This window comes from Lissotriton helveticus, chromosome 2_1 (genome assembly GCF_964261635.1).
Source record: "Lissotriton helveticus chromosome 2_1, aLisHel1.1, whole genome shotgun sequence".
NCBI classification, from domain to species: domain Eukaryota; kingdom Metazoa; phylum Chordata; class Amphibia; order Caudata; family Salamandridae; genus Lissotriton; species Lissotriton helveticus.
Genome location: NC_136059.1, coordinates 1,906,802,712 through 1,906,817,804, shown reverse-complemented (window position 1 = coordinate 1,906,817,804; position 15,093 = coordinate 1,906,802,712). Strand labels below are relative to the sequence as shown.

The 15,093-nt window shown below is 47.7% G+C and overlaps 1 protein-coding gene across 15 annotated transcripts in view; it reads left to right on the top strand.

The window, feature by feature from the left end:
* The window catches only part of BLTP1 (bridge-like lipid transfer protein family member 1), a 2,102,388-nt gene that overhangs the window by 1,987,252 nt on the left and 100,043 nt on the right, over positions 1-15,093 (top strand). For all 15 annotated transcript variants that reach the window (XM_078676841.1, XM_078676840.1, XM_078676839.1 and 12 more), the window contains one exon: positions 3,022-3,239. In XM_078676841.1, the coding sequence (XP_078532967.1) occupies positions 3,022-3,239 (218 nt within the window). The remainder of the gene's footprint in view (positions 1-3,021; positions 3,240-15,093) is intronic.

Here is a 15,093-nt window from a genome sequence, read left to right as displayed (position 1 = left end):
GGTCCGCATTACCTACCCTTCCTTACTTGCAAAGACTAGACAGAACATTTCTATTCCACGTTATTTGCAAACAGAGAATGCCTCAAAAGAACTATTCCTTGAACAATAAATGTTCAGACAATCAATCAATCAGTGGGGAGAAAAACAGGCATGACGGATTACAACGGGGACAAAAGTCTGCATTACCTATCCTTCACTATCTGCAAAGGGAGGCAGAATATTCCTATTCTTCCCCGTTTGTAGACAGGGAATATCTCAAAGAGCAATAATCGATAAAAACCGATAACAAACAATCAATGGGGAGAAAGATAGGCATGACGGATTGCAACGGGGACAAAAGTCTGCATTACCTACCCTTCACTATCTGCAAAGGGAGACAGAATATTCCTATTCTTCCCCATTTGTAGACAGCGAATGTCTCAAAGAGCAACAGAGCAACCAATCAATCAGTGGGGAGAAAAATAGGCATGACGGATTACAACGGGGGACAAAAGTCCGCATTACCTATCCTTCACTATTTGCAAAGAGAGAGGAACGTTCCTATTCGTCGCTGTTTGCAAACAGAGAATGTCTCCAAGAGAACCAATACTTCAAGCAGCAACCGAGGCTAAATGAACCAATCAATGAACAATACCAGTATTTTAAATACTGATTTCAAAACAATCAATCAATCAATCAATCAGATGGATAAAGCCATCCTACCAATCGGACGTAAAGACGTCCTACTTAACCTTACCCGGACCGGACCATGTGGGCAATTCTTCGCCTTCCTTTCTCCAGCGCCCCATCGTTCTCTTTCTCCATGTTTTTACCGCAGCATTCCTGTGGGATTCCAGTCAGGACAGTAGGTCACTTGAGAGAGGTCCGTTCAGAATCGGTGAAGTTCATTCAATCGGCAGCCGGACGAGGGCCCTCTCAAGGCAGGTATACTCCAATCGTTTAGATGTTCACCCCATCGTCTGGACCTCTCTTACCGGACCTTATGTCGCTGATGGACCCCGCGTTGGGGCGCCATTTGAGGAAAAGTCAGCCCATAACACACCTGATGCCCAGGCTGCTGGCGCAGGACGCCTCTTAGTTCCCATCTTGAACAATTACCAAATAAAAAGACGGGCGCTGGAAGCAGGAAGACAAGAATAGAGTTTTATTTCTCATGAGGAGAGCCTGTCATTTCGGACACTCGCATAGTGTCTTCAGGAGGTGCTCTAACAAGTTCTCTGAGGCTTCGTCTTTTATACACATGTTTATGATGCACAAACATTCCTTATTACAATAAAGACGCTTTGAAGTGGGAAAAGGCATGCTTGGAATCCCAGCTTCAGGCCTATTCCCATACCAGTCGCTCAGATGTCATCCTCCCCTCCTGAATGTAACAAGAGATTGTGACCTCTCAGCTGGACATTCCTACAGGGCACGAGGGCAGGAGGGGATGATCAGGTCAAAGGTTGGTCAGGTGATAAGGTCGGACACTTCGGTTGGTGTATCACGGTTTTGTTATGCTGGGCAGGGAAAAGGGGGATGTACATCCACGAGGCTTGGTCTTAGGACTTGGGACCGGGTCGAGAGGTCAAGTGCAGCCGGGGGGGGTTGTCAGCTGAGGGGAAGGGTGTTCCTGGGAGGAAATGGGGGGGTGGGGGGGGGTCAAGCAGGAGTGCTACTTCTAGAGCAGGGTCACGCAGAGGGAGAGGGTCTTGTGGCCGTTGCATGAGCAGTGCGCGCGGGGAGGGGTGTCGGGGGGTTTAGCAAACGGTCAGAGAGGCCATGGTGCCTAAAATAGCTGTCGTGTACATATGTGCATGGGTCTTATGCTGGCGGGATAACACAGTCAGTGTTTCGTAATTATTCGTTCTGCTTACAACAAGGGGTACAGTGAACACAAATGAACGCCGCTTATGTACACATACATTGCCATTTTCAACAACTGAGGGTATAATGATATTTCTTTGTGTACTGACAATGCAGCAACTCATATGGTAAAATCTAATAAAAAAAAGACTGTATGAAGGAAGCCTCCGCATTTTTTAAATGCACCCAAAATACCAAGTTTAGGAATAGTGGTTATTTGTACAACTCTAAATTTGGAGTTACCTATGTTATCATGTCATTCAGAGTGCATTTTGCAAAATGTGTTCTTTTTTGCACACTGGCTTGTCTTACACTTAGAAGCCAGAAATGGAGACAGATTCAGTATGAATTCCACTTTTTGGAATATGCGAGTACCTTTGCTATTTGGGTCCAGGCTCAGTTGACACCCAGGGAAGCCTACACCCAGTAAAGACCAGGGATGTTGGTTGCGTGGGTTCCCCAACATTGGAGAATGCCCTTCAAACCTCAAACATTAACTAAAATCATGCATTTTCCTCATATTTATATGAGGGAAATTTCCAAACGTCTAATAGGATCTACAAAGTGCCTACCAACCAGTTTTTCCACACTTGTCTCAATTAAAAACGACCCTAGTTGTGTGGCTGACTTCTCACAAGCAATAGGAACAAATTTAAACTGTGACCATACGAAGGTCACAGTGATTGGAAAACAATTATGCTAACACAGGAGAGTAGCTCTTCCCCCAACTTTTTTTTTTTAGAAGAAAATCCTTCTGGTGCAAGCATACAGCAAAGGGATTTTCTTAAACAATGCAGTGTACAAGCCATTCATGCCCACAACGCTACAAATTTAATATGGTGAACACAAACTGTTTGTTCACTCCATGGAAGCGGTTAAAGCCACTTTAACACAATTTATTGCTATTTTGAAAGTACACGCAATTCCCAGCCTGATAATGGGGAAGCGTTCAAGCATGTCAATCTAAGTCTTTGAAAGATACCAGCACTGGAGAACTGGAGTAACATGTAGGCTTCTCATTTCAAAAGGAGGTGAAGATGATGTAGTTATGAACTTCAATTCCAGCTCTATTATGTGAAATTTACTGTTTTTGCAGATCTATCATTAATAGTATGGGAAGTTAAATCTTTAATGTTGTATTTCTCGAGAAAAAAAAAATCTTATTTGTTCTTACAGTGAGATTTTTGTGCACGGAGACCTGCAGTGGGATATTTTCCAGGTTATGATATCACGATCAACTACACCAGATCTGATCAAAATAGGAATGAAGCTACAAGAGTTCTTCACGCAACAGTTTGATACCAGCAAGCGGGCTTTGTCTACCTGGGGGCCTGGTCCATACCTCCCTCCTAAAACAGTGGTGAATACCATTGAGAAGAACTCACGAGAACAGTGTAAGAATAAAAGCAAAGATTGTGTTTCATTGTTTTTTAAAGTCAGACTAGAGATAAATGAATTATAATTCGGAAATTATATGTAGAAGTGGTACAATCCTCACATGAAGTCGGGTGAAGTAGCCAGAGAGAACCTTTGTCTTCTGGGTAATGGTCTCAAGATAGAATCTTTATTCTCTGGATAATGAAGATCCTCAGTTTAGGAGGCAGCATATTACTTAGGGTTCCTGCTAATATTCTACCTGCCTCTTATCATTTCAGCAGTTTAAAGTGTTATCAAACAAAACTGAAAGCAGTGCTGTATGTAGTAAGATCTAAAAGCGTTATGAACATGCCTGGTGTTTCCTGATCCAGGACTACGGAAAGTCATCAAATACATCAAATATGATCTAGTCAATAAATGTGCTTCTGTTGTTACATATCATTAGGTCTCACTATGAGGACATTAGTTGGTGTTTATAGGACTGCATGGCATATTAAACCACTCCCTCATTTTGTCCTGATACTGGCTATATAGTACCCTCATAATCTGTGACACCTAACAATTCAATTTTCCTTTTCCTCTGTACATTAAGTTTCCAACCAGAATGGCAGTTGTGATAATGCACCTTTGAAGCCAACACATTATATTTTAAATCATTTGACCATTGCCGTTTACCATGTAAGAACTGCTGTGTTTCTAATTTATTGAGATTCTCACTATGTCTAGGTAGAGTATTTATGAAGTTGCTTCTTGGTGCTAGCATTAATAGGACCAAACTAACTAAAGGTCCCAAAAATATTTGAAGTTTTTAGACTTTTTTAATGAAAAAGTAAGGAATTGTCAGTGCAGTGGAGAGTCCGGGTTTGGTTCTTCCTGAGTGCTGGAGCCAGAGCTGAAAATGAATTGCCTCTCTGAGTTGGGTAAAAATATTTAGCCAAAAGAGATTCAGGCTAAGTCTGCCTCTATTTTGTAATCGTTCTATGACTGGTTTAGCTATATATTGCCTCATGCTAATGTCACTAGTCATCTGATAGAGACTTCTAGCTGCAGATTTGTTACCTTTGAATTTCCCAGAGGTCAGGCTGGATCCGGAAACTTTTGCTCAATCAAAACCCATTATGTGCACTGTCGGGTGGCACCATTCGGCTCCGCGTGATGTGGTCAGCATCGTTTGTGTCTGTTATGACGTTGTCGTCACCTATATAGGCACCACCCAGGCGCGTAGATGTCCGTTCTTTCCTTTCCGTGCCGGTTAAGCGCTGATCCTGAGAAGAGCTACCCCTCTCGCTTTTTGACAGGTCTTTTTCGACTTTTGTAGACTTTCTTTTTTTCTTTGTGTGCGAAAGGATGTCCTCGAGGAAGACAGGGTTTCAACTTTGCAGTGCCTGTCACTGCATGATGTTGGTAACCAGTCCCCATCTAGTCTGTCTTTGGTGTCTTGAGTGCGACCAAGAATCAAAGTTGTGCTTGGACTGTTGGGCTATGGCTCCGAAGGTCTTGCAGGAGTGGGCTATGAAGCTCTTTGCGGCCTGGCAGTCGACACCATCCAGCGAGACTCCGCAGAGGTCCCGTTCCCACTCGAGGTCATCGGGACACTCAGGGAAGAGGCACAAGAAGAAGAAGTCCAAGCGCACTTCATCTTCGGCTCGACTGTCGTCCGTCGACTAACGTAGTAAGAAGCACTTACACTCTAGGCATGCTTCTGTGGAGCGGAGCCAGGGTCAACTTCGCGCCTCCCTCCCTTTCTGGGAGGTGCAGCGCCCCCGCCATAATTAAAGATATTTACGAATCTATGCCCCACATGTTTAAGCGGGTTGACCCCTCTGGTGAGCCATCGGGCCCCGCGGGGTTAGAATGGGCCCCAACGGATTTTACACCGTTGGCTCCGGCCACAGGGCCGGTGGGGCCTCGGGAGTCTGATGCCGGATCCGAGATGGTGCCAGTCGTGCCATTGCGACCTTCCCTGGCATCGAACACAAAATCGTGCCTTTGGGTTCTATCTCCATCCTTATCCCTGACGACATGGAGTCGGAATAGCATAGCTCGGTGCCGATTCGGACGTCGATAGAATCCGGGGGTTTTCATGTTGTTGCCTGAACATGTTAATGATGTTTTAGACTTTGGAGAGGATTGGGTGGGGACTATGGACCCTTTGGAACACCAGGATAATTCTGCAGAACAGATGGACTGGTACAAAGAACTTGGTTAGTCCATTAGGCTGGACACTTTCCCAGATACTGGCATGCTCTCTCCACTCACTGTGACTACAGAGAGGGAGCATCTTATGCCATGGTGGTCAAAAGAGCAGCCGAGGTCCTCGGACTGGAGTTGTCCTCTTTGCAGTTCAGGACTAACCTCCTGACTGAATTGCTTCAGCCTGGGGCTTACACCTCTGAACCCCTTTTGCCCTTTAATGAGGCACTTACTGATGTCTTTCTAGGCACATGGTCCAAGCCTAGCACAGGGACTCCAGTGAATAGGACAATTGCACGTCGCCATTGCCTGGTTCCGGGTAGCCCAGAGTTCCTTAGCCAACACCCCACCCCTAAAAACTTGGTGGTGCAGGTTTCTACCTCCCAGTGCACGTTCCCTTCCGCCCCTCTGGATATGGACTCAAGAGGCTGGAAACACTTGGGAAGAGGATGTTTTCTTTCTCCAGCCTGGCATTGCAGTCAGTGAATACTGCATGCTTATTGGGTAATTTCTCCAACTCCCTTTGGGAGACTGTTGCGCAAGTGCTGCCACAAGTCCCGGTGGAGGCCCGGGCTGTACTTTTCTCAGGTGGTTAAGGATGGGAGAGATGCAGCAAAATTCTCCATAAGGTGTGACCTTGACACAACTGATTCGCTGGACAGAGCAATTTTATTGACAGTGGCCTTGCACCGTGATGCCCAGCTTAGAACAACTGTCTTCTCAGCGATGTCCATGCAAATTTGATGGACATGCCATTTAATGGGTACCGTCTTTTTGGGGAGAAGGCAAACCTGGCCCTAGTGTGGTTCAAGGACTCTCGAACTACGGCGAGATCCCTGGGCTTCTCTTCTACACCTCGTCTAGCTTTTGCACCTTTTGTGGCAACAGAAGGGGGTTCCAGCCGCGTCAGACGTATCCCAGCCACCGTCCTGTATAGACTTCCTAAGTTTTGCGGAGACATGGATGCGGTTCATTCCGTCAAGGAATGGAAGCCAGACTTCTTCGGCCACTCTGCCCTTGGCAGCCACAGCCTCCAGGCACTCCTAGTCTGACTCTGCAAGACCACACCACTCCAGTTGGTGGGAGAATCCATTATCATCTCCCCCACTGGAGGTCCATAACATCAGACAAATGGGTCTTGCAGATCATTCAGGAGGGCTGTTCTCTGCCTTTCCTTTCTTTTCCTCCTCTCATTCTGCCAAATCAAGAACGGCTGGAGGAGGATCATTTAAAATTGCTCCAAGAGGAAGTTACAGTTCTCCTGGCCAAATAAGATAGGATACTGGATTCAGAAGCAGGCAGTGGCTGTTACTCCAGCTTCTTTCTGATTCTAAAAAAGAACAATGGGTAGATCTACGGAATGTCAATCTCTTCCTCAAGAAGGAGAAGTTCAATATTCTCACTGTAGCTCAGGTCTTGTCTACCCTAGACCAAGACGACTGGATGGTAGCGTTGGACCTGCAGGATGCATATTTTCACATCGCCTTTCTGCCGGACCACAGGCTTTCCCTGCGGTTCAAGGTAGGCCACAAGCACTTTCAGTTCATCGTGCTACCCTTTGGCCTTACCAGTACCTTTCAGGTGTTCACCACGGTGATGGTGGTGGTCGCAGCTCATCTGCGCAGATTAGGGGTGTCAGTCTTCCCCCTACCTCAATGACTGGCTGTTGAAGGCGTCTTCACCCCAGGCTGTCGTCTCCCACCTTCAGACTTCGTCGAACCTCCTGCATTCGCTGGAGTTCTCTATACATGGGCCGAAGTCACACCTGACTCCTTCTCAGACGCTCCCTTTCATCTGGGCTTTTAATAATAATAATAAGCAAGCTTGTAAAGCGCCTGGTTACACTAGCTAGTGTGTCCCCGCGCTACGGTATAGCTGCCTTTTAGGAAGCATGGGTATGAACCGCTTCACCCCTCAGAACTTTATTCCGGAAAGAGCCATGTCTTCAGCTTTTTCCTAAAGAGTGACTCCGATTGTTCACTCCACAAAGAGAGAGGGAGTGCATTCCAGTTTTTTGAGGCCAGATAGCTGAAAGAGCTAGCTCCCATTCTCGATTTTCTTGCTCTGGGGTTTGTGACCTGCCTAGTCCCGACTGATCTAAGATGCTGTGTTGGTATATATGGGGTGAGTAGCTTTTGTAAATAACTCGGCCCCTTCCGCTGCAATATACGATGACTAATACATAGTGTTTAAAAGAGCATTCTCTCTCGTATTGGGAGCCAATGGAGAGCAGAGAGGGCCTTCCTAGAGGAGGATCTTCTCGGGAGCATCAATATCAGGCGTGCAGCTGCATTCTGAATGCATTGTAGTCTGTGTATGCATTTGTTACTTGCTCCTAAGTAAAGAGCGTTTACATAGTCCAGGTGAGAGTTGGCTAATGCATGAACTAGGGTTTTCCTAGCTGTGATAGGCAGCACATCTAGAGTCTTCCGTAGACCTTTTAAAATCCCAAAACACTTCTCTGACACCGTTCTCGTGTGGCTCTCAAAGGAAAGTTTAGAATCTATCCACAACCCCAGATTCTTAACCTGATCGCTCGGGGAGGGGGTTTGGCCCAGTGACTGTGGCCACCAGGCAGAGGACCATATAGAGGGTGTCTTTCCCACCACCAATAGCTCTGTTTTACTGCCTTTAAGTAGACAGTTATTTGTCATCCAGAGTGCTAGGTCTTGAAGGCAGTTAGAGAAAGTTTTGGCTGAGACCTCCGGATACTGAGACAGGGAAACCTCCAGTTGTGTGTCATCGGCATTTTGACACGATATTGATCCCATAACTCTCCACAATCTCTGCTAATCTCCACAATCTCTTCTAATGGGGCCATATAGAGATTATAGAGATTATACAGAGTGGGGCTCAATATAGATCCTTGGGGGACCTCTTGGGCCAGCAAAATGTTTTTAGAGAAGTGCAGGTGTTGGGTCACCTGAAAGCTCCGGTCTCTTAAAAAGAACCCCAGCCATTTGAGTGCCACCTTATCCACCCCCCTTCTCCAAGGCGTTGTAGGAGAAGTGGATGGGACACAGTGCCAAAGGCTGAACTGAGAATTTAGGAGGACTAGAGCAACAGTCTGGCCCTCATCTACCTGTCCGCGAATCGTTTCCTGATTGTGTGGGGTGTAATCAACAATGTTTATTGATGTGGGCCGCAAGTTGCGAATTAACCAATTTCTGAGCAATTTTAGCACAGTAGAACAGGAGCGAGACTGGACAGAAATTCTCCAACTGACTCAAGCTCAAACTAGGTTTTTTCTTTTTCGGAAGAACAATAGCTTTCTTCCAACTAATTGGGACTACGCCAGTCTCAAAGGAGAGTTCAAGGAGGTGCTTGATATGGGAAAGCAGGATCTCCAAGCTATCTTTCAAAACCTTAAGAGTAGCCAGGTCTCTAGGAGATCTGGATTTGATACTTAGTGCTGTGCTTTTCAGGTCTTCTAAAGAGGGGAGATCAAAACCGGAGAGGCGGTGTGCCTCCTCCACCTTGATCCTCCCCTCCTGACCTGTGGTACCACAACGTGCCTCCTCTGAGAATGTCAAATAGATTTTTGCTACCTTCTCAGCAAATAAATCTGCCATTAAATTACAAGAGTTCACTGAACTACAGGTGGGGGCACAACTCTAGCTAGAGGTGAGATGTCCTTCAAGATCGAAAAAAGTTATCTTAAAGAGTTTCCTCCTTGTTCAATGGACACAGTGCAGTTTCGGACCCATCCTCCCGAGCAGCGAGTCCAGGATATTCAGGTTATGATTCCGATGTTTCAGCCTCTATCCTGGATTTCGGTGAGACTGACTCTGAGGCTGTTGAGCCTCATGGTGCCCTGCCTCCTGTTGGTAAAGCATGCCAGATGGCGTATGCAGACTCTGCAGTGGGAGCTAAAGTTCCAGTGGGCGCAGCATCGGGGAAATCTTACCTACGTGGTCCAGATCTCGGAAGGAACTGCGAGAACTGCAGTGGTGTTTGACGAACTGCGATTAGGTCAATGGCAGACTCCTCTCCCTTCCCCAACCAGATCTCACAGTCATAATAGATACTTATTTTCTGGCATGGGGTGGTCATCTGGGAGAGGTGGAGATCAGGGCAAATTGGTCTCCGGCGTAGTCAAGGTGCCACATCAATTTGTTGGCACTTCGAGCGTTTTGGCTAGCATTGAATGCATTTCTTTCCTCTGTCAAAGGGAAGTTATTGCAGGTGTTCACGGACAACACCCACCACCATGCGATACTGCAACAAGCAGGGTGGGTTGGGGTCATGGACCGTTTGTAGAGAGGCCCTGCATCACTGGACATGACTGGAACAGCAGGGCATAACCGTGGTGGTTCAACACATGGCAGGTTCTCTGAACGCCAGGGTGGACTAACTCAGCCGTCAATGCCTAGCGGATCATGAATAGCATCTCCAGTTGGAGGTGGCGCAAGGTCTCTTTCAGCACTGGGGAGATATTTGGTTAGATCTGTTCGCCTCCGTAGGGAACGTGCAGTGTCCACAATACTGCACGCTGGAGTTTCCAAGGCAGCGATCGGTCTGCGACGCCTTTCATTGTGCGTGGATATCTCAGCCTGCTGTACGCCTTTTAACACATACCACTCCTGCGTTGTGTTCTGAGGAAGATCAGGAATGACCGGGCCTAAGTCATTCTTGTGGCTGCGGACTGGGCGAGGAGAGTCTGGTATACAGAGCTTCTGAAAATGAGCATCGATCCTCCGATCAGGCTGCTCCTTCGGGAGTGTCTTCTGTCGCAGCAGCTGGGGAGGGTCATCTACCCAAACCTATCAACACTTCGCCTCCACATGTGGAGATTGAGCGGCAGCAGTTGATGGCTTTTGACCTTCCTCCCGAAGTATGGAATGTTATTTTAGTGGCCAGGCGGCTCTCCGCTAAGACAGTATACGCCTGCTGTTGGCAGAAGTTTGTATTATACTGTACTTATATTATACTATTGACCCTCTTCCTGCTTCTCTTTCCACTGTTTTTCTATTGATTCTAACCCTTACCCAGCAGGGCTCTGCTTTGGGTACTCTTAAGGGTTATCTTTCTGCTCTACCACTTTTTTTTGCAGCTGCCAGACCAACCCTCTCTCTTTAGGTCTCCGAATGTAAATAGGTTTTTGAAGGGGCTAGCTTACTTGTTTCCACCCAAGCCTTTTGGTATGCCTCAGTGGGACCTTAATTTGATCCAAACTTTTCTTATGTGTGCTCCCTTGTAAAATGTGAAATGTAAATGTAGTTGATCTTATATAGCGCACAGCTACCCGCAGTGGGTTTCCCGGCGCTTGCTTAGGGAACCCTTCCTGGTATTCCCCTGTGAGATAGCAGGGTATCCACAAGGTGAAAGTCAGGCATCCCGCCGTGAGGGGCCGTTGTGGAGATTAAGCAAGCTATTGCCCAGAGTCGCAGAGTGTGAACCCGTGAGTCGAGGAGGCACCGGGGCGAGAATTATCGAGTCCATTGAATTTTTAGCCCAAGACCCCGCCGAGGCGGGGAATTGAACCCTGGTCCAGGACCGATCTCAGCTTCCGGGTCTGCTGCCTCTAACCCCTGAGCCACACTTCTCCACTTCTCCCTTCAAGCCTTTACACAACAGTCCCCTCCGGCTGCATACCATCAAGACAGCCTTTCTAGTGGCGATTACATCTGCCCGGAGGGTGAGTGATTTGCAGGTGCTATCTTGTACGCCTCCCTATATGATGTCTTTTCCAGATATAGTGGTGCTTCGCACCCATACTTCATATTTCCGATGGTGGTGACTGCATTCAATCTGGGTCAGTCTGTCATGATGCCCACCTTCTTTGCTCCCCGCATCCCTCTAAGGAAGAGGAACGTCTCCACCATCTGGACCCAGAAAGAGCGTTGTTGATCTACCCTGACCACACAAAAGAGTTCCGAGTGGACGATCAACTCTTTGTAGGGTACATGGGAGCTAAGAAGGGTTCGACTGTGCAGAAAAGGACCATCTCTTACTTGGTCGTTCTCTGCATTAAGATCTGCTATGCCCTGGCTAGGAAGCAGCTCCCTGAGTCATTAGGGGCCCATTCCAGGAAAGGCTGCAGCTACGGCCTTGGCTTGGGGTGTCCCAGTCCTGGTCGTCTGTCAGGCAACAACATGGGCATCTTTGCACACTATTGCCAAGCACTACTGCCTGGACAGTCAGGTCCGCAGGGACAGGCATTTTGATTGGTCGGTCAGGCAGGACTTCCTAGTCGGAGAGAGTATGGCTTGGGTAGCTAATTCAAATGTAAGTACTCTGCAGTTAGAAGTCTCTATCAGATAAACAAGTTACTTACCTTCGGTAACGCATTATGTGGTAGAGACTCTAGCTGCACATTCTTTAGAGGCCCATCCATGCCCCGCCACTTTGCTGACTGATTTTGTTAGGGCTAGGGTTACTCCCTCTTTCAGGGACCTAGTTTGCACGTGTTTATGTCAGTTACTTTGTGGCTCAGCGCTTTTGGCGTGGAAAAAACAAAAAGTACTAATGTCCGCGCACCTGGGTGGCGCATATATAGGTGACCGCGATGTCATATCCGATGCTGGCGACATCAGGTGGAGCCGAATGGAGCCACCTGACGGCCCGCAAATGGGTATTGCTCTAGCAAAAGTGTCCGGATCCAGTCTGACGCCCAGGAAATTCAAAGGTAAGGAATCTGCAGCTAGATAGAGTCTCTACCAGATAATGCGTTACTGAAGGTAAGTAACTTGTTCATCCGTACAACGCACAGGCATATCCAGGATAGTTATAAGTTTATACACTGTGCTGTTGTATTTACATTATTGATTTGTCCTGACATAAAGTAGTGCATGTAATCCAAGATGTATGGATTTATGGCATCACTACATGGCACAGTGTGTGTATTACACGGTCTTAAAGCAATGCAAGCCAGCTGCATTGTTCCTAAACCGCTTATTTCATTTTGATAGAGATTAAAAAGTTGGATAAATACACAAATCCACTTCCCAGATGAACCACAAAACATACCTGTTTTTGGTCTACCCGCATTTCTCTTGGCTCCAAAAAGTTGTCTAGGAAGGTGTGAGGGGCCCACAGGCTTTCTATTCGGTTTCCAGCAGCCAATCGGCATGCTCCTAACGCAGAAACCCTTTCAGTGAAAAATAATCGCTTGAGCTGGTTATTTTGCAGTTGCCCATGCGCTGCAGGAAAAATACTTCCCACACCAGGTCTTTTTTATTAGCCTTTTATGTGTAGATGCTGATCACACAAACATGCTTGATTACATCTGCATACTCCTGGATAAACAAAATTGTTACAGGAGATTCCACCAGAGCAGTAGGAATATTCTCATAAGGCACTTGCTGGCAAAAATTAGGATTAAGCCCTTTTAAAAAAAAGAAACTATATCTTCAAAGATTATGTGGACTATGCAGAGTATCTTAAATTTGATTCTACTGTTCATGGAAGACAATACAGGGATTGTAGCAGGGACGACATTGAGTCGGACTTTATTAAGGACGCATGCTCATACTTGAGGACGACGGCGTGAGGGGGCAGTGATACAGCAATATTTTGGATTTACATTGCGTTTGGGACACAAGATACCGGATCAAGCGTGTTGAAACTTACGACCCCTTAGAGAGATTTAAACCCAAGGCGGAGGATCGTGTGGGTCGGAAATATCACCACATGTGAACGTTGCAAAGAGAAGCTAATTGAGCCTTGAAAAAGTTGCATGTACATATAACAAGAGGCGACGAAACACGTGTTGGCTTTGGGCTTTCGAACATTCACATGATTGAATTAACAAGAGGAATCATCAAAAGAATTAAAGATGGAAAATTCTAAGAAATTTGCTTTGTGCTGTGGATTTATGTTCTATTATACTTATTCTGTTACTATTGTCACATTGTTATTTAACTTGAAAATTCATGTATGGTAGGGGATTTGATGTTGTAGCTTAGGCTGCAGGTTAGGAGAGGTGGGTGGTTCTCTCCACCTTATAGCACCGTATAGTACGTTGCGTTCTGAATTACTTTAGTGAATATTTCTTGCAGTGCCTTCCCTATGCCCAATACCACTATTCTCTTTTTTTTTTTTTAACAATTTTTATTGATTTTGTGCACACAACATACATACATGCTTCATAGGTATCTCAATCCGCAGGATGTAGTGAAGCAGCGTCAATAACAATCCCAACCAGCAAAGCCCTATCTACTGATGCCCACCTCCCCCACTACCTCCACCCCCCCCCTTGTCAGCGTGCCTCCATCACCCCTCCTACGGCATGTCAGAAACCATCTAGGTGCAGCAGGAGGACCCCCTATCCAATTCCATTACCAATTCGACAGCCATATGGAAGTCCAGGTGTTGCTCAGTGCTGCTTGTGTTACCCACTCCGCCCTTGAGCATATGTGACACATGCAATCCGTCCCCGCTCGCTGCAGGTCACGCTGTCTAGCGCCCCTCCTTCCCCGCCACTGCCCCCATGCTCTCTGCCCCAGTGGTCCCCTCCTGGTTCGCCTGCGCGCCATCCTCTTCACCCTCTTCAGCCTCCGAAAGTGATTGTAAGTCCGTCACTAGCGCACTCCACGCCCTGGCCGTATCTAGCGCTTTATCGTTGGCGGTGCGCCTGGCTAATTGCAATCTAAGAGACCCTTCACTCGCAGCCCATTGCAGAAAGCACCCCCGCCACCTCAGGAAGTTAGGCCCCCCTCTAGTTTTCCAATGCAGTGTTAGTTCCCTCTTGGCCATAATTAACCCCAAGTCGAAAAATTTGCTGGTAACCTTCGTGGCTGGAGTATGAGGAAACCAGAGCAGCAGGCAAGCCCCCGCGTCCGCGTCGATCTGGCGACCCGTAACCGCATTCAGGCAGGATAGAACTTCGGTCCAGTAGGTGCCAAGCCCTATGCACGACCAGAACATATGCTCAAAGTCAGCACCTTCCGCGGCACAGCGGGGACATATCGATTGCGCGCCACCGAAGATCCGTTGGATTCTGGCCGGCGTCCAGTACGCCCTATGTAGAGTGTAGTACTGAACCAGTTGGAACCTAACATTGCGCGTGCCCTTCCAAGCCCTACGTACAAGCTGAGGCCAGGTCGTCTCCGGTATCTGCCGACCGAGGTCAGCCTCCCAACGCTCCCGCAGCCTGTCTAGGGGGGGAGGTTCAGCGAGCGCCAGTCTCTGGTATAGGCAGGTGATGGCCTTAAAAGTGCCAGCTGCCATCACGACGTACTGGCAGCCCAGCGACGTGGGCGGTTCTACCAGCCCCTTCCTCCAGCGCTTCTGAATCCCAGACACCAGAGCTGCATGTAGCAAGAAGTCACCTCTCGGGAGATCGAAGGCCTCTTGCAGGACACCGAACGACAGCAGGGCACCATCCCTATACAAATCCCCTATCATGTGGACCCCGCAGTCCTCCCAGTTGGCTAGTGCCGACCAGTCCCCACCATGCGGGAGGGCCGTGCACATACCCAAGGGGATCTCCGGCGCATATGGAACACGACATTCCACCCGCCTGTGGCTACGTAGCCAGCACCGGCGAAGAGTGCGCTCCTCGAGAGTCAGCTGCTCCATCCGAAGCTCCTGTTGGAGCACGATGAAGGACAGGACATGGCGCTGCATAATCCGACCCTGCCGGCCGTCCGGGCCTCTAAACTCCCGTGCCACAGCCTGCGTGAGCCACTGTAGCTGTGCAGCCAGATAATACCATTCAAAATCCGGCACCGCTAG